Genomic DNA, 18,616 nt, shown 5'->3' with positions numbered 1-18,616 from the left:
GAAGGGGGGGATGAAAGGAGGAATAGATAGATATTATATATTATAATATATATTAATGTAATTCTACTGAATCTTTAATGTATCCAGATAATAAGATACTGAATACGTAAGCTTGGATAATAGCAATACCAAATTCTAGTATAGTAATAGCTACTACAGCTAGGATAGGAATAATACCACTAACAAACCCTAAGATAGATGAAGACATTAAACTAATGATTAATGAACCAAGGATTAACATAAGTAAGTGACCTGATAAGATATTAGCACCTAAACGAAGTCCTAATGATATAGCACGTGATGTATATGATAAAGCTTCGATTAATACTAATACAGGTACTAATGCTAAAGGTGTACCACTAGGTACAAATAAAGCAAAGAAACCTCAACCATGTAAATATAATCCTAAGATTACATTACCTAATCATAAAGCTAATGAGAATGATACTATAGCTACTAATTGTGCTGAAATAGCAAATGAATAAGGAATCATTGAAATTAAGTTAGCTATTAAAATAAAGTTAAATATTGTAAATATTAAAGGGAAATAATATCCTCCTTTACGTCCTATTTGTCCGTTAACTAAGTTTAAGATTGTATCATATATTGCTATAACTGATACTCCTCAACGTGATGAACCTAATTTGTTGTTACGAATTATACTACTATAAAATACTATAATTAATGATACTATTACTAAATATAATGTATAATTAGTAATACTAAAAGCTAATGAATCTGAAATAATTAATAATGGTTTTAATTCAAATTGATCTAGAGGTGAATAAAACATGTTTGTTTTTATATTTATTGGCCATAGATTAACCCGGCATATTATTATTATATATAGATATTATATATATATATATATATCTTCCACAAAGAAGATTATATTAGCATATATGACCCCCCCTCCGAAGGAGGGGGGGATACTGCTAATTATATGACTCTTATCTTCCCCACCTTTTGATAAGCAAAAGGTGGGGAGGGAGAAAGAAAGAGTATTTATAATTTAACAATTATATTACGAGCAATTAATAAACGTAATATATTAGGTAATAAAATTGTAGCTACAAAATATAATAATACTGATATAGCTAAAATTCCACCTGTTAATAAATTCATAAAGTAAAATGGTACTAATTGAGGCATTTGTTAGATAATAATATAATTGATATTAATTTCATAACTTATTCTATTTATTTAATATTCCCTTTCACATCCCCCCTCCTAAGGAGGGGGGGGAAAGAATGGTATAAATAAGGTTAAGAATATAATAGGAAATTCTATAATTTAATAAAAATCAGATTGGAAGGACTTGAACCCTCAAAATCCTACACCCAATGTAGGCTCGATACCATTACGAGACAATCTGTTGCCTTACCCGCCCCTATTATATATAATAGGGGCGGGTAAGGTTGGTAATACATATTTGCAGCCTAATTAAATGTAATATCTACCTCTATATACTTCATCTCCGGAAGATGAATATTATATTTCTTACGATAATGTATAAGGACTTTCATATGTATAACACTATGTAGGGAATTGAACCCTAGTTAATCAAGCTGCAATTGACCATCTATACCTATAGTCATAGCGAAATTTATACTATATTATCTATATAAATAGATATTATAGAATTTATATAGTCTAAAAGAACTAGGATATCATCCCCTTCCCCCCTCCTATATCCTATATAGGAGGGGGTCCCATAATTCTCTAAGAGAATTATATATTTTAATATACGATAGACGTGATTCGAACACGCACTGAAGCATTGGAAGTGCCAGAGTCTACCATTAACCTACTATCGTTTATTTATACCTACCTATATTTATATTTATATATCTCTCCTAAATAAATATATATATTTCCTTATATATATAACCTTATAATAGGTATTTATATATCTCCCCGCCCCCTTTCAGTGTAGCTGAAAGGGGGCGGGTATATAAGTTATACCTTTATTTAAGAAAAGAAGAATAGATATAATAAGTTTAGGATAAATATATAATTTACATATCTTAATGCTTTACTAATACCAACAGATCCAAATATTTTTAATAATAATCCATTTTCAATCTTACTATTTAGATATCCTCCAAACACTAATGTTTTACGAATAACTATATTATTTAATAGTTGATCAAAGTATATTTTATTATTGAAATAATTATGTATTACTGATGGTCTTACTTTATAAGCATATTCATATATATAAACTAATAATAATGATAAAGATAATCCTAATATTAATGGTAATAATTTAATATATCAAGGTAATGTAAATTCAGTCTCTATAAAGTTATTATTCGCTGGTATTTGCATTCCATAATGAGCTATAACATTATCTCTATTAAATCCTATAAATATACTATATATTATTAATATAATCATAGGTATTAACATATATATATTTTCATGTATATATTGATATGATGCTTTATTACTATTAGGGTTATTATAAAAAGTTAAATATAATAATCTTATAGAATATAAACTAGTTAAAGTTGCTGAACCTACAGCAATATAATATAAAACATAACCACTAAATGTATAAGTACCATATAATGACTCAATGATAATATCTTTTGAATAGTAACCTGTTAATCCAGGTATAGCCATTAAAGATAATGAGGCTATTAATATAGCAGTATAACTAAATGGTAAATAATTAATTAAACCACCATATTTACGCATATCTTGTGTTTCAGATATATAACTATGTATAACTGATCCTGCACCCATAAATAATAAAGCTTTAAAGAAAGCATGACAATATAAATGATATATAGCTAAATCATATGAACTTATACCTATAGCTAATACCATAATACTTAATTGAGACATTGTTGATAAAGCAATAACTCTTTTAATATCATTAGTTACTATAGCTATTAATCCACTAACTAATGTAGTTATACCACCTAATCAACAAATTATAAATAATATAGTTGATGAATATTGTATTAAGAAGTATGATCTTACTAGAACATATACTCCTGCACAAACCATAGTTGCTGCATGTAATAATGCACTAACTGGAGTAGGCAATTTGTTTTATATATATATTTCTTTATTATATATATAGCATTTATTTACATAAATGTTCGGACTTAATCTTTTATATTTATATTATCTAAATATAATTTCACGTAAAGTCTCTAAGATTATATTATATAAATATATAATATTATCTGATGATTTTCCAACATATATAGTATTTCACAGGGTGTTATATTACCCAATGATATAGCATTATATGGCCCCCTCCTAAAGAGGTCTTTAGGAGGGGGATTTTTATGATTTGGAGATTCCATCATATAGTGAAATTTTATGAGAGCCTTACTTCACCCTCCATAGCATGTAATAATCATGCATGTAAACCTAATTGTGCACTTTTAGCAGTAGCTGCTAATAATAAGAATAAACATATACTAAATATTAATAATGGTTCCATAGATGGAGCTAACATTTCTAATGTATCAAAATCTACAGCATGGAAATCTTTTAATAAGATACATAATACTAACATAAAGAAAGTATCACCCATACGGTTTAATAATATAGCTGATAATGCTGCTTTCATAGCTGCTATTCTTGTAGATCAAAATGATATTAATAAATATGATATAACTCCTACAAATTCTCAACCAATAAACATCATGATATAATTATCACTAACTACTAATATTGTCATAAATATAGCAAATACACTTAATATAATTAAGAATGTATTACGTTTAGGATCATGACTCATATATTCTATAGCATATAATAATACACACATTGTTACTATACCTACTGGTACCATAACTGTCATAGATAAAGAATCTAATATAATACCATATGATATATTTATATCACCGATATTAACTCAATCACCAATATGTATTCTTATTGGTTCTTCTCATATATAATAGAAATATTGGAACATTAGATTGTATGACCTACTTTCCCTCTTAATCTATAATATGATACTAATATACTTAAACCTATAGCTGATTCAGCACCAGCTAATATAATTATAACTATACTAAATATAGTTCCATATATATCATCATATACACCACCTAGATATATTAATTTAACTGTTACTGTTAATAGTAATATTTCTATTGCTATTAATAATGTTATTAAATTATTTTGACTTATATAAAATAATAATAATATTGATATAAGTGCTAACATTTTATTTATTTAATTTTATCTAATATATATACACTCTTTATATTATATTGTGTTTTAATCATATTTACTAATCTATATTTATATATAAATATTTACATTATAAATAATATAAATATAGGAGAGGGGAAAAGGAGCTGCCAAATAGGATCCCCCATACCCATATAACTATTCCTTTTATTATATATAAATAATATATAAATAGTATATAAAGAAAGGATTTAAGAAAGTATAATAGTATAGTTAGTATATCATATATAGATATATAGTTTATATATGAACCGACCCTTTAAGGGTTGGGTACCATGCAATATACATGACATATAGTCATATATTAGTTACATAATTATATACTTGATACAATTATATAACAATCTATTTATTTATAAATATATATATTATATCTAATCATAATAATAATATATAAAGATATATACAGAGATTCTCCCCCCTCCTAAGGACCTCCTTAGGAGGGGGGAGAAAAGGAAGTTATTATATATGTATAATATAAATTATATATCTCTCATTATTATAAGTATAATCTATACCTTATATCAAGAGGATATATATTATATAAAATTAATAAAATTAAAATAAGTAATTGTAATTTTTTACAATATATATATAAAAAATATAGGAGAGGGGAAAAAGAAAAGGAGAAGGGAAAAAGGAGCCGCCGGGTAGGACCCCACATACCCCACCATATAACTATTCCTTTTAAATAAAATTATATAGAATTAATTATTATTAAGTTAATACATTATCTTTTGATAAATTTATTAATATAACCAATACTATATATATGACAAATATTTCTATATATTGTAAAATAGTACTATATTTGATATATATATAACAGTCTATTTATTTAGAAGTTTATATCTTTATATAATAATATAATATATATATATTTATAAAGATATGATTTAGTATAGAAGTAGTTATATATGTATATCATAATATAAATAATATAACATAAATAATATCATTTATCTATTATATGAGGTAGGGATACCTAATCTTTGTATACAAAGATTAGGCATCTATTGCTATATTTTATCAAAACTATCTTTTATAACATAATACCCACTACAATCTTATAATCCTAAATGTTTAAATAGAATATATATATTTTCGTTATATATAATAATATAATATATCTTATACAAATAATCACCTTTGATTAGAATATGCTATGAACATAATCTTAATAAAATAGATATATATTTAATATAATATATAAATAATATAAGTATTATAATAAGGTAGAGTGATATAAAATAGTCATAATATAAATAGTATAACAATAATAATACGATTTGTCTAGGTATCAAAGTAAGATACCCGATCTTTGTAATACAAAGATCGGGTATCTAAATCTTTAATACTTATCATAGTTATTTTTATTAACTAAGTACTTATTATATCATATAATCCTATAATCCTATATATATAAATAGAATATAATAAATTATAAGAATATATACAACGGGATATGCTACTTTACCCCCCCCCTCGAAGAGGGGGGGGGGGAGATATAGCTTTTATATCTATTTATAACATACTCAGAATAAGTTATTATTTTATAAGATATATTATAATATATATAGAATTATACTTGTTATAAGGGTGAGCATTTATAAGATAATAATATATGAAATAAATATTACTTTACTTCCCCCTCTACGAGGGACTCGTAGAGGGGGTAGATATAGCTTTAACCTAAATAAAAGACCTATTTATATCTATATTTATATCTCTCTATAAATATATAGTTATATAATATTATAATCAATAATATATGATAAGTGTATATAATAATATATATTTATAAAAAAATATACAATACCCCCTTTTATGATTACCCATAAAAGGGGGTATAGCATAAATAAATATAAGATATATATATATATCTTAATTAAATATTATATATATATGGAGTTCCCTATTTAATAGGAAATAATAAAATAACCACAACGAGATTTGAACTCGTATAACGACTACGAAGAAGTCATATCATAACCATTAGATCATATGGTCTTTATAATAATAGATGTCCTATATAGGAATTGAACCTATGGTCTTTCGATTACAAAACGAACGCTTTACGGCTAAGCTAATAAGACGATAGATAAATATACTACTTACCCCTCCCCCTCTTTTAGAGGGGGAGGGGTCATAAGATTAAATATATTAAGGTATTATACTATATTATGGGCAACTACTGAGACTCGAACTCAGATATATCATTCCACATACGAAGGTTTTACCTTTAAACTATAGCTACCTAATTTATATATTTATATAATATATATTAATATACTATATAAATAAGGGATGAGATAGGACTGAATCGAACAGTCGTAGCCTTAAGCATTATAGCTACAATATAACTCTAATTACCAACATTAGAACTATCTCTAGTAGTATCCTCTATTATATATATATATATATAATAACATACTTTATAAGTATGAAAGATTCTATATGATCAACCCTCGCCATATAGGTGGGGGCTATAGAGTGAGGAGGGAGTTTACGATTAAAAGGACTCGAACCTTTACGGCATAACGCCCAAACATTTTAAGTGTTTTATGTCTACCATTTCATCATAATCGCTTTATTATTTATTAATACTCTCCTATATATGTAATAAATATTTATAATAATTATATATATAATTATATATATTATACTACCCCCCCGCAAGCGGGGGGGTAAATATAACTAGATGCAAGATGCAAGAGTAAAAGAAGAATAGATAATATATTTATATAATCCCTTTCGAAGAGAAGGAATTATATGGAGGATAAAATATATATAATATGAGAAGGATAATATATATAAATTTATGAACCTCATCAGTATACGATGATATAGATGAATAATCAGATAACATCTAGAACATGAAGGTATAGTATAGTTGTTTCAGCTCCTACATGAGAAGTATTAGTGAAATCATAATTATAAACTCTTCAAGTACATACAATTAACATAATAGTTAGCATAATCATATGTAAACCATGTAAACCAGTTAATGAATAGAAAGTAGAACCATAAACTCCATCAGTAATAGTAAATCCAGCATATCTATATTCTAAGAATTGGAATACAACGAATAAAGCAATTAATAAAGTACTATAGATAAAACCATATAAAGTATTAGTTCTATTACCATTAATTAAAGCATGATGAGCATAAGTAATAGTAACTCCGGAAGCTAATAAGATAATAGTATTTAATAAAGGTAATTCAGCTGGAGAGATTACATCAATACCTACAGGAGGTCAACTCATACCAAGATCCATAGTAGGGTTTAAGGCAGAGTGTAGATAAGCTCAGAATAAAGAAGCAAAGATTAATATTTCACTAACTACAAATAATAAGAAACCTTGGTTAAGACCACGTTTTACTGCAATAGTATGATCTCCTAAATATGTACTTTCAGCAATAATATCTTTAAATCATAATGTCATACTATATAATACACAAATAATACTTAATAAGATATATAAGTTATTTGCTATATAACCATGAGCTGTTAAACCTAAAGATAAGGCTAAATCCATTAAACTAAATGATGTGAATATAGGTCATGGTGATGGACCTACTAAGTGGAAAGGATGTAATTGTAGATATCCTCTAACGTTATTTGTCATAATTTTTATAATTTATAATAATACAATAAGTATATATGATAGGAATGATTGGAATTGAACCAATATATTTAACTTAAAAGGATAAAGTCTTTACCATTAGACGACATTCCCCTTATCCTTATACTATATATAAAATATTCCCTTTCCTACGCTAGGAGGATATCTTAACTCCCTTAGCAGAGCTGGAGAATATCTCTATAAACTCCCCCCCGCCATGCTTATTGCATGGCGGGGGTATATTAGAATAGTCATCTTATGTTATACTCTTTATAAAGTTCCATTATATTATCCTTATTTATTTATATCATTATATATGAATATATAAGTATTCTATGCCTTCGATGAGACTTGAACTCAGATAGACCGCGCTTCAAGCGATTGCTTTAACCATTAAGCTACAAAGGCTAAGTATATATATTATTTAACTGGTAAGGTTATATTCCCCCCCCCCCCTTCGGGGGGGGGTCAAGGGCAAATAGAATCGAACTATTATGCAATGTGTTGAAGACATCTGCTTTACCATTAAGCTATACCCTTAAGTTATATTAATATAATTTATAATTAAATAAGATATCTTATATAAAGGGTAATAATCTTTACCCCCCCCCCGAAGGGGGGGTAGTAGTAGGAATAACCTAGGTGTCATAATTTATTTGAACTTATATTTATATTATATTTGGAAATATGAGTCGTAATGGATTCGAACCATACCGCCCTCGGGGCGGGATTGTTCGAATCTATCACTACTACATGGGATAACTTCGAATATGACCAATTGTTATCCCTTTCCCATGAGTCGTAATGGATTCGAACCATTAGCTAAGACGTGTAAGATCTGTGATTTACCCTTAATCGAACAACTCATGCCTTATTAGGAATCGAACCTAAATTGTTATATTAGAAGTATAAAATTTTACCATTAAATTATAAAGCATTTAATTAAATAAATAGATACTATAGAGATAAATAGTTATTACTCATCCCCCCTACTCCCTAAGGAGTAGGGAGGTATATATGAGATATATTTTATATATATTATATCTCACCTATAAATATATTCTCATATTATATACATATAATTATGGATACTATATAGTATCTTTTCCCCCCCCCCTTCTATGTTATAGAAGGGGGGGGGTGGGAGAATAGTTATAATAATATAATTGCGTCTAATGAATATATTAGTACTGGTATAAATATAGCTACACCAAATAGGACAGGTAAGAATACCATTCAACATAAGTGTATTAATCTATCATATCTAACTCTAGGTAGAGTAGCTCTTACTCAAATATAAGAGTAAGCAAATACATTAGCTTTTAAGGCTAATATAATACCAGTACCACCACCAAAGAATAATATAGCAGTTAAAGTAGATAAGAATAGTATAGCGGCATATTCAGATAAGAAGAAAAGAACAAAGATAGATGAAGAGTATTCAGTCATATGACCAGAAACTAATTCAGATTCAGCTTCTACTTCATCAAATGGAGGTCTAGCTGTTTCAGCTACACAACCTATATATCACATTATAGATAATGGTAATAAAGGTATACCTATTCATATTGATTCTTGTAATTCTACATATTTACTTAAATTCATAGTACCAGCTAATAATATACATATTAATATAATAGTTGTTAAAATTAATTCATAACTAATTAATTGAGCTGTAGCACGAATACTACCTAATAATGAATATTTACTATTACCAGATCATCCAGCTAATAAAGGACCAAAACTACCAACACTACTAATAGCTAACATTAATATAAAACCATAATTACTATCATAAATAGTAACACCTGGTGCAAAAGGGATAATAGATCAACAAAGAAGTGATGATACTAAAGCAATCATAGGACTAAGGAATAATATGAATTTATCTGCATGAGTAGGTGTAATTATTTCTTTAAGTAATAATTTAGCTGCATCAGCAATAGCCATTAATACTCCTAAATATCCTACAGCATTAGGACCTACACGTCTTTGCATATAACCCATAGTCTTTCTTTCAGCAACAGTTAAAAATGCTACTGCTAAAAGTACACTAACAAACATAATTAATAATTCTATATATTGCATTATTTAGTTATTGCTATTGCCCCTATAACTGATAATACTAACACTATAGCAATTAGTACAAGTGGTATCGCATATTCTGTGTAAAATACAGTACCTACTGTTGTTAATTCTAAATCTCAATTCTGTAATGAACTAGTATTATAAATACCATTAATATTTTCAACTATATTATAATTGATATTATCTATTGTATCAAAAGTTTCATATAATAAATCTAAAGGTATTAAACATATTAATAAAACATAAACTATTTTTTTATTAAATGTACCTTTATAACTATATTCAATATTTAATAAAGATAATATAAATAAAAATAAAATAGCTATAGCTCCTACATATACTAATATATATAAGATACCAAGTAATTCAAATCCAGATGAATATAATGTGATAGCTACACTAACAAAAAGTGCTATTAAACTAACAATACTTTGTACTGGTGATAATAGACTTAAAGCCAAAAGGCTACAAATTCCACTGATTAAAGTCATTTTTATTTTAATTAAAAGTAATTGATATAGTAAATATCAATTAAACAAAGTCTGTACATTCTCGTATAGGGTTTTACCCCTTTATATTTATTCTATAATATGCCCCCTGCAAAGCAGGGGGGATATCCTAACCCTCTATGGGGCAGAATATTCTCCTCTAGGAAAATATATAGAATATATTTCGTCTTTATTAGGAATTGAACCCAAATTGTTGTATTAACAGTACAAAGTTTTGCCATTAAACTATAAAGACATAGGCCTAGTTATTTAAATTAATAAATAAGCAATTTATAAATATAACCCTCCCTTAGGGAGTAGATAACATAACCCCTCCTTCGGAGAACCTCCGAAGGAGGGGTTAATACTTAATATATCTTTAGATATCTCTCCTATTAATATATAGATTATAGTCTATCTCTTATTTTACCCCCCCCCTCTTCGAGGGGGGGGTCCATAGAAGAAATATTATTCAATAATATATATTTAGTAAGAATAGTTATACCAATCCCTTCTTTCTCCCCCCTTTCTTATCCACAGAGCTACGCTGAGCGTAGCGATGCGGAGTTCTGCAGAAAGGAGGTGGAAAGACGAAGAAGGGGGAAATGGTTAGATTTACTCTGCGTCACTTAATCACTCGATAAAGTCCGAGATAGATACGCACTCTAGCTTAATTGGCATAAGTGCGTGGTTACCTAGATTTATTAACATATATATACGGTCTCACTCCTTAGATCATATATCCCCCTAAAGGGCTATTATTTAATAGATATATCTATATATCACTATATAGCTTAGACTATGTCTTCATCTTATATTATAAATAAGATGCGAGGCTTTCTTGAAAGAATTGTTTATTCTTTTAGTCGTTGAACGTTCCTATTAATTTATTATATCTAAAATATATAAATAGGCTTCGCTACAAATTACCTTCCCCCGCCCTTCTACGAAGGGGGGTATTTATAAGGGATCTTCATAATTAACCTCGTTTCACTAATAATATATGCCATCCCGAGGGGATGGGATAGATATCCTCCTAGTGGAGGACATATATTAGCTTCAAATATATTTCTCAATATATTAGAGCCAACCCGTAACTCCGCATAATTCGCTCATTAATTATTAACATATATATTACTTAATATATATCTCTGTATATCACTACACAGCTTAGACTATGTCTTCATCTTATGTTAACCCCTTTCAAGTAATTATACTGCTCTAGATGTGGAAGGGATATTTCATAAGATGCAAAGCTTTCATGGAAGAATTATTTCATCTTCTAGTCGTTAAACGTTTCTATATTTACTCCCCCTTTTAGGGTTACCCTAAAAGGGGGGAATCTTATATATAGACTTCGTTATAAATTATCTTATATTATGTTTTATATAAGAGATCTTTATAGTTAACTTTGTTTTCATTTATATTTTACAATATAAAGGTGCTATTATGCTAACACTGTCCATAATAAACTCCAGTACGTTGGATTAATGCACTTACTTGGTTTAATCTACCAGGTGTAGCATCAATTTTAATACCTAATGAAGGGATTGTAAAACAGTGAATTACATCATTAGCTGTTACTACAAATCTAACATGAGTATCAACAGGAACAACAATAGATGTATCAGTATCTAATAATCTTAATTGTCCTTCTTCTAACATATCATCTGGAATAATATAGGACTCAAACTCAATTGATTCACCTGTTTCACTAACAAAGTCAGAATATTCGTATTTTCAATATCATTGAAGACCGATAACTTTAATAGTCATAGCAGGAGTTAATACTTCATCACATAAGTATAATAAAATGAAACTAGGGAAAGCAATTAATAATAATATAACTGCTGGGAATATAGTTCATATAATTTCAATTGTTTGTCCATGTCTTATATATTTATATGCAAATTTATTATTTCTAAAATCTTTAATAATAACATATAATATATAAGATACTAAACCTAATATTAATGTAAGATAATACATAATATGGTCATATAATTCATGTATACCCTCGCTATTTGGTGTAGCTGAGTCTTGAAATCTAATTGCTCATGGTGTTGGCACATCTAGTCAGATCATAATTTAATTTTAATAATTTTATATCATATATATCTGGAACCAATCGGAATTGAACCGATAACATACGCATGCAAAGCGTAAGATTTACCAATTAATCTATAGTCCCTGAGTGAAATGAAGGGAGTATAGATAAATCCTATCCTTTTGGAATAAGTTTATCTATTCAAGATTTATCCACCTCCCCTTCAGGGCGGAGGATTAATCTATAGTCCCATTATTAGCACCCCCCCCCTGCAAAGCAGGGGGGAGTAAATACATTTAAAGTATCATATAAATCATTAAGGAAAATATATATTATTATATTTCTTATGGATATTATATTAGTCTATAATTCTTCAATAACATGGAGTAATGTTATCTAATGTTACTAAATATATAATTCACATTATTCATATATATATCTCCTCAACAGGAGTATATAATCTGATAACTCTACTTGCTTATATAAGTAATATATAATATATAGACATGTGATATTTGGTTATATTTTGACATGATTTGTTGTTATATATGATTAATCATATCTCTACAGAAGTATAACTACTGCAAGAGATATATTTATTAGTTTATTATATCCTTTCTATACTTTATATTCTCATAGTGAACTATGAGGTATAAGGGGTATAGATACATAGATATATTACTATTACATTATTATCTTTAATGTATATATAGTGAGTATATAAGGCTTAATATTTTATAAGCTATCAATATTTATCCTTTATAGTCTTAGCTTAGAATCAAATGCTCTTAACCATTGGACTATATTATATAATCCTTTCGTACACATATAATTATATACTACTATTAACGTCATAGATGATAAAATCATTACTGACTCACGTCGTAATTAACCCATCTCAAGTAACTTTTTAAACGACGAACAGTCGTACCCTTATTAGCTTCTACGACCAATAGGATAAGTCTAGACGACCAAATATATTATCATATATAATTCTTATTATATATATCTATAATTTTCATTATAGTTTAGACTATGTCTTAATTTATATATTCTTAATATATATAAATCTAGAGTACTCATGGAAAATATATTATATTTTCTAGTCGTTGAACGCCATATATCTAATTTCCCCCACCTCCTCTGTTAGAGGAGGTGGGGGAACTATACAATAACGCTGCAAATTATCATAAATATATATATATTCTTAGATATCCTTGCAATTCACTCTATTTAACCTCAACTATGTCTATTTCTAATCGAGGTGGCAAACATCGCTGACGATATCAACTCTCTAGCGATATTACCCTGTTATCCCTAGCGTAACTTTAATCCGTAATCGACACTCAATTCTAATGATATTGCCTGTTCAATATACTATACTTAAGTACTAATTCCACAAGTATGTGTCATTATCATAGCACAGTTATGTTATTATCCTTATTAATTTATTTCTAATGATTATTAAAATCATATCAAAATATATACTAGTTGCCATCTAGTGTATCTGTACTTGTTTATACTATTATAATCCATTTAGGATATAATCCTTATATCTAGATATATAAATATAACTATAAATATAAGGGAATATAAAAATATCATATAGACACATCAGTTATGTTTTGTGATGCCGACGCCCCATCGAAACTAACCATCTTATATGGTGCCTCCCCCCCTCCCCACCAACCTACTACACATAGCTTCGCAGAGCGAAGCGATGCGAAGTTATGAAGGTTGGAGGGGAGGGGGGTTGTTAGGTTAGTTATATACTTAAAGATATAAACAGATAAATGAATATCTTAAATTTAAATATTTAGGTATAAAACAGTATAAGAATATAGTAAAGCTGCATAGGGTCTTTTTGTCAATCTATGACTACACAGTATCTTCACTGCGATTACTATTTCACTGGGTATACCATAGATACAGCTATAGTATCGTATAATCATTCATGCGGGACACCAATTATATGCCAATGAATTTTGCTACTTTCAGATCCTCATGATAAGACCGTCGTTAATAAGCCAATTATAATTTATCTTGCTAACACCGGACAGATATCACTTACTATACCGATAGTTTCCTATTTGCAGTAAGCTGTGTTTTTGGTAAACAGTCGTACTATTCAGGCCTTGCCTTATTTGCCGAGTTCATTTATGATACTTCACCCATTCCCACTCATCATATATATAATATATGATATTTATATATTTTATTATAATATATAAATTATTACACACCTGGGTCGGACTGCGGTACGGTTATTACATTTTCCTGTACTATCAATCATCATATATATATTTTCATATATATACTTAGATACCGTTAATTTATAGTTAAACCTTATGTTTATGTGGGGGTAATCCTAAATTACCTATCGTTACTCAAGTCAGCATTCTCTTTATAGTTTTTATCACTATATAATCTACTACTATATAATATATTACTTATATTATATCTATGATTCGGTTCCTACATTTAGACCCGTATATTTGTTCCTATCTTTTGATACATATATCTAATTAGATATATATTCTATTAGTGCATTTTTACATGTTCTTTAACAGGTGATTATTATCAAACCCACTGACTAATTGTCTGATCAAAATAAGTCTATTATATATAGACATAGAGGGGATTTCTCGACCCATAGGATTGTATTCACTTAATGAGGATTTGGGACCTTCATTTCATAGTCTAGGTTATTCCCTATTCGACCTATTACCTTATCGCAATAAGTCTGACTCTTTATATCACATATTATACCTGTTCAGAGGTTTAATACATATAGTAAATAAATAAATTCCCATATGGTATTAAGTGCTTTACCAGGAAATATGGTTTTATAAAGGCTATACTAACATATATTTCGTAGATAACCAGCTATCTGCACATCAGTTTTGCCTTTCACTACTATACACGTATCTTTAGAAGATATTGCTACATCTACCTATTTGATCATACTTTCACCTTAAGATGAAAATATATCTATACATATATAGATCATGTGCTTTCGGGTCTATCCTTATAAACTATTTATACATATAAAAAATATAATATATCTAATAACATATAATTTTAATTTCGCTTATAAGGATAACTCACTGACCCATTATACAAGAGGTACACTATACTATAGTTGCTCTTTATTAATATATTTCATAATATTTTCTATATATTTATATATTAAATATAAATATAAGTTAATATAAGACTCTTTCCTTTACAGTACTTTTAACTTAATATTATAGTTTATGTATTAGTAGTAGATACTACTATATTCATACCACAAGGTATTACTTGTATACAACAACAGATTCTCTCACCGATACTACTGTTAGCCCTATTGGTTTTTACATATGTTACTAAGATGTTTCAATTCACATAGTTTTCTATATACTATTTATAGCTAGGATCGGCTTATGCCTTACTTATTTATCCTTTCTATAATATTAGTCTCCCATATATTATATATATATCTATGATTTCATACATATATATTATATGAAATTTATGAGTATCCATATATTAATATTAATATCATTTATAACTTTTTCAAATCATGTCTCCTATATTTTTTATAATTATAAAATAATATATAAGAATATATCTATATAATCTTACTTACATACCCGCCCTTATAGTATATGGGCGGGTATGCTCAATAAATCTATATACTATATCTTATTTTATTTATATATATATATAACTTAATGACCTACAATAGGTTATATCTCTTAACAATGGATATATAATATTATATACTAAAAATATAGAGATAATCTTACACTATTCCCCCTCCCCCCCTTCTTTATAAAGTAGAAGGGGGGTTATGTGTATATATAATATACCTTATTATATTTTAATATATATATTATTTCATAATCTTCCCTTAGATAACTATATAGAATAAAATATCAAACATAGATATAATCTTATAAGATTCCCCCCTTCTTCTATTGCATAGAAGAAGGGGGGTTATAGAGGAATATACATCTATATATGTAGATATATATTATATTAATATATATATTTTGGTAAAGATTGTTATATATGTCAAAGAATAGATATGATAAATATAATATAAAGGATAGATATTATCTTATACCCCCGCCTTATTCCATAGAATAAGGCGGGGTAATAGTTATAGTCTATATATAAGTATATGATTACATTAAATATAATGCTTATCTACTTAAGTAAGTATAACATATAGATATCCCCCTTCTTTCTTAGAAAGAAGGGGGGGGGGAGGTGGAATATTTATAGGAATTATACCTTTATATATATATATTAATGACGAATATTAGAAATATTATCTTTAGTATTTATATCATAAAGTTCTGTATGAGGTAAATCATTAGTAAAATTACGATTTAATTGTAAAGCTTTAAGACGTATTTCTACAATAAAAGCTACAACTAATATAACTAAGAATAATACTAATATAATTAAACCATATATACCATTAGTATAAGGACTTACAACATAAGGTAATATAGAAGATATTTCTAAATCAAATGGTAAGAATAGGATAGCTACTAATATGAAAGCTACACTGAAGGCAGATCTTGATTGTTGGAAAGAAGTAAATCCACATTCAAAAGGACCATCTTTTTCTACATAAGAGTTACTTGTAGCTAATAATCAGTTTATACCTACTAATACTAATGCTACTATTGGACATAAAATTAAATAAGCTGTAAACATTATGATAATATTATACTAATCACATCTAAAATATTAAATATATAAACAAAATATGTTAAGAAGAATACTAATAATATACTTATAACTAATGCTACTGATTTATTAATTGGTTGACTATATGGTATAGTTAAATTAGTAGCTAATTGTTTAATTATATATGCATAATAATATGTAGCTATTACACTAAATATTACTATAGATATAGCTTCAACAGTAAAGTTATATTTCATTAAACTTTGTATTACATAAAATTTACCATAAAATCCTGGTAGTGGTGGTATACCTATTAATGATAAAAAACATAATATTAAACATACTGATAATAATTTATTTGGTATAATTAATTGATTTACATTTACTATAGGTGATCATTGACTATTAGGTTTAGTAACAAATTCATTACTAGCTAATAGACATAAGAATATCATAACATGTGTAATAACATATTGTATAATATAAATATAATATGAAGGATCTTGTAGGCATACAGGAAGTAATAAATAACCAAAGTTTAATATACCACTATAAGCTAATATAGTTTTAAAGTTTACTTGGAATAATGGTTTATATGCTGCTACAATTATAGAGATATAGAATATTATTATTAATAAATCTGAATGTATTAAATTAGAATTAGTATATATTCATGATAATATTGATACTTTAGCTACAATAGATATATAACCTGTAATATATGTTGGTGCATAATTATATACAGCTATACTTCATGAATGTAATGGTGCAAGACCCATTTTAAATATTAAAGCTAATATTAATATATCTAAACTATCAAATAAACTATTAGATCTATATACTGCATAATAATTAGTTATATCAGTAATATTACAACTACCTACAATATTATATATAAAGTATGAAGCTAATAATATACCAATAGATGCAATACCACCTGTTACAAAGTATAACATACTAGCTCTTGTAGTATTATATGATTTATGATGAACACCTGTTATAATATATAAAGAATAACTTTGTAATTCAATAATAATATATAATAATAATAAATCATTAACCATAGGAAATAATATTAAACCGATTAAGTTAATAATAATTAATAAATAGATTCACATATTAGTAATATTATAACGTTGTTTAACAGTGATATAAATTAATAAAGAAATAACTAATATAATTTGAAGATAAACTAGAGGGATATTAGTATCATTAAGTTTAAATCAATCATTATAAAGAGTAAATTGACTATATCTTAAATCTAAACTTTGATAAGCTAGATAAAGGACATATAGTAATCCTAGAGATGCTAATCTATTTATGTGATAGATATTAGCATGATTAAAAGCGAGATAAATAAGAAGAATTATAACTATAGAGAATAGCATAAGACACAAAGGGAATCGAACCCTTATGTTATTATCCGTAGTAATATGTATTACCATTATACTATGTGTCAT

The 18,616-nt window shown here is 27.2% G+C and overlaps 10 protein-coding genes and 17 non-coding genes; all 27 read right to left on the bottom strand. All coding sequences in view use genetic code 4, as the record gives it.

The window, feature by feature from the left end:
* Positions 1-52: 52 nt before the first annotated feature.
* On the bottom strand, positions 53-793 carry atp6 (ATP synthase F0 subunit 6). Its single transcript has one exon. It carries the CDS (start codon positions 791-793, stop codon positions 53-55), a length of 741 nt encoding a protein of 246 aa, YP_008474907.1.
* A 212-nt stretch (positions 794-1,005) lies between these two features.
* Positions 1,006-1,152, bottom strand: atp8 (ATP synthase F0 subunit 8). Its single transcript has one exon. The coding sequence runs from the start codon at positions 1,150-1,152 to the stop codon at positions 1,006-1,008; it is 147 nt and encodes a 48-aa protein (YP_008474906.1).
* Positions 1,153-1,303: 151 nt separating this feature from the next.
* On the bottom strand, positions 1,304-1,375 carry trnP(ugg). The gene has a single exon. It is a non-coding gene; the product is annotated as a tRNA-Pro (tRNA).
* A 158-nt stretch (positions 1,376-1,533) lies between these two features.
* Positions 1,534-1,602, bottom strand: trnC(gca). Its single transcript has one exon. It is a non-coding gene; the product is annotated as a tRNA-Cys (tRNA).
* A 144-nt stretch (positions 1,603-1,746) lies between these two features.
* On the bottom strand, positions 1,747-1,817 carry trnG(ucc). Its single transcript has one exon. It is a non-coding gene; the product is annotated as a tRNA-Gly (tRNA).
* A 154-nt stretch (positions 1,818-1,971) lies between these two features.
* On the bottom strand, positions 1,972-3,940 carry nad5 (NADH dehydrogenase subunit 5). One transcript has 2 exons: positions 3,356-3,940; positions 1,972-3,054 (listed from the first exon to the last, which is right to left on the bottom strand). Exons 1-2 carry the CDS (start codon positions 3,938-3,940, stop codon positions 1,972-1,974), a joined length of 1,668 nt encoding a protein of 555 aa, YP_008474905.1.
* On the bottom strand, positions 3,940-4,194 carry nad4L (NADH dehydrogenase subunit 4L). The gene has a single exon. The coding sequence runs from the start codon at positions 4,192-4,194 to the stop codon at positions 3,940-3,942; it is 255 nt and encodes an 84-aa protein (YP_008474904.1).
* Positions 4,195-6,159: 1,965 nt separating this feature from the next.
* trnE(uuc) lies at positions 6,160-6,231 on the bottom strand. Its single transcript has one exon. It is a non-coding gene; the product is annotated as a tRNA-Glu (tRNA).
* Positions 6,232-6,245: 14 nt separating this feature from the next.
* Positions 6,246-6,317, bottom strand: trnT(ugu). The gene has a single exon. It is a non-coding gene; the product is annotated as a tRNA-Thr (tRNA).
* A 90-nt stretch (positions 6,318-6,407) lies between these two features.
* On the bottom strand, positions 6,408-6,479 carry trnH(gug). The gene has a single exon. It is a non-coding gene; the product is annotated as a tRNA-His (tRNA).
* Positions 6,480-6,529: 50 nt separating this feature from the next.
* On the bottom strand, positions 6,530-6,612 carry trnY(gua). The gene has a single exon. It is a non-coding gene; the product is annotated as a tRNA-Tyr (tRNA).
* Positions 6,613-6,728: 116 nt separating this feature from the next.
* trnL(uaa) lies at positions 6,729-6,810 on the bottom strand. The gene has a single exon. It is a non-coding gene; the product is annotated as a tRNA-Leu (tRNA).
* A 230-nt stretch (positions 6,811-7,040) lies between these two features.
* cox3 (cytochrome c oxidase subunit 3) lies at positions 7,041-7,850 on the bottom strand. Its single transcript has one exon. It carries the CDS (start codon positions 7,848-7,850, stop codon positions 7,041-7,043), a length of 810 nt encoding a protein of 269 aa, YP_008474903.1.
* Positions 7,851-7,889: 39 nt separating this feature from the next.
* Positions 7,890-7,961, bottom strand: trnK(uuu). Its single transcript has one exon. It is a non-coding gene; the product is annotated as a tRNA-Lys (tRNA).
* A 222-nt stretch (positions 7,962-8,183) lies between these two features.
* Positions 8,184-8,255, bottom strand: trnF(gaa). Its single transcript has one exon. It is a non-coding gene; the product is annotated as a tRNA-Phe (tRNA).
* Positions 8,256-8,316: 61 nt separating this feature from the next.
* trnW(uca) lies at positions 8,317-8,387 on the bottom strand. Its single transcript has one exon. It is a non-coding gene; the product is annotated as a tRNA-Trp (tRNA).
* Positions 8,388-8,642: 255 nt separating this feature from the next.
* trnV(uac) lies at positions 8,643-8,713 on the bottom strand. The gene has a single exon. It is a non-coding gene; the product is annotated as a tRNA-Val (tRNA).
* trnR(ucu) lies at positions 8,714-8,784 on the bottom strand. Its single transcript has one exon. It is a non-coding gene; the product is annotated as a tRNA-Arg (tRNA).
* Positions 8,785-8,999: 215 nt separating this feature from the next.
* On the bottom strand, positions 9,000-9,935 carry nad1 (NADH dehydrogenase subunit 1). The gene has a single exon. The coding sequence runs from the start codon at positions 9,933-9,935 to the stop codon at positions 9,000-9,002; it is 936 nt and encodes a 311-aa protein (YP_008474902.1).
* nad6 (NADH dehydrogenase subunit 6) lies at positions 9,935-10,426 on the bottom strand. Its single transcript has one exon. The coding sequence runs from the start codon at positions 10,424-10,426 to the stop codon at positions 9,935-9,937; it is 492 nt and encodes a 163-aa protein (YP_008474901.1).
* A 182-nt stretch (positions 10,427-10,608) lies between these two features.
* On the bottom strand, positions 10,609-10,679 carry trnN(guu). The gene has a single exon. It is a non-coding gene; the product is annotated as a tRNA-Asn (tRNA).
* Positions 10,680-11,875: 1,196 nt separating this feature from the next.
* Positions 11,876-12,508, bottom strand: cox2 (cytochrome c oxidase subunit 2). Its single transcript has one exon. It carries the CDS (start codon positions 12,506-12,508, stop codon positions 11,876-11,878), a length of 633 nt encoding a protein of 210 aa, YP_008474900.1.
* A 34-nt stretch (positions 12,509-12,542) lies between these two features.
* trnA(ugc) lies at positions 12,543-12,614 on the bottom strand. The gene has a single exon. It is a non-coding gene; the product is annotated as a tRNA-Ala (tRNA).
* A 460-nt stretch (positions 12,615-13,074) lies between these two features.
* rnl lies at positions 13,075-16,032 on the bottom strand. One transcript has 2 exons: positions 13,729-16,032; positions 13,075-13,442 (listed from the first exon to the last, which is right to left on the bottom strand). It is a non-coding gene; the product is annotated as a large subunit ribosomal RNA (ribosomal RNA).
* Positions 16,033-16,766: 734 nt separating this feature from the next.
* On the bottom strand, positions 16,767-17,183 carry nad3 (NADH dehydrogenase subunit 3). The gene has a single exon. It carries the CDS (start codon positions 17,181-17,183, stop codon positions 16,767-16,769), a length of 417 nt encoding a protein of 138 aa, YP_008474899.1.
* Positions 17,183-18,544, bottom strand: nad2 (NADH dehydrogenase subunit 2). Its single transcript has one exon. It carries the CDS (start codon positions 18,542-18,544, stop codon positions 17,183-17,185), a length of 1,362 nt encoding a protein of 453 aa, YP_008474898.1.
* trnR(acg) lies at positions 18,545-18,615 on the bottom strand. The gene has a single exon. It is a non-coding gene; the product is annotated as a tRNA-Arg (tRNA).
* Between the last annotated feature and the right edge of the window lies 1 nt (position 18,616).

The sequence above is a fragment of the mitochondrial genome of Candida pseudojiufengensis, assembly GCF_024610245.1.
Source record: "Candida pseudojiufengensis strain AS2.3693 mitochondrion, complete genome".
NCBI classification, from domain to species: Eukaryota; Fungi; Ascomycota; class Pichiomycetes; order Serinales; family Debaryomycetaceae; genus Lodderomyces; species Lodderomyces pseudojiufengensis.
Note: the sequence above shows the minus strand (reverse complement) of the source record. Positions and strands in the feature narration are given on the sequence as shown.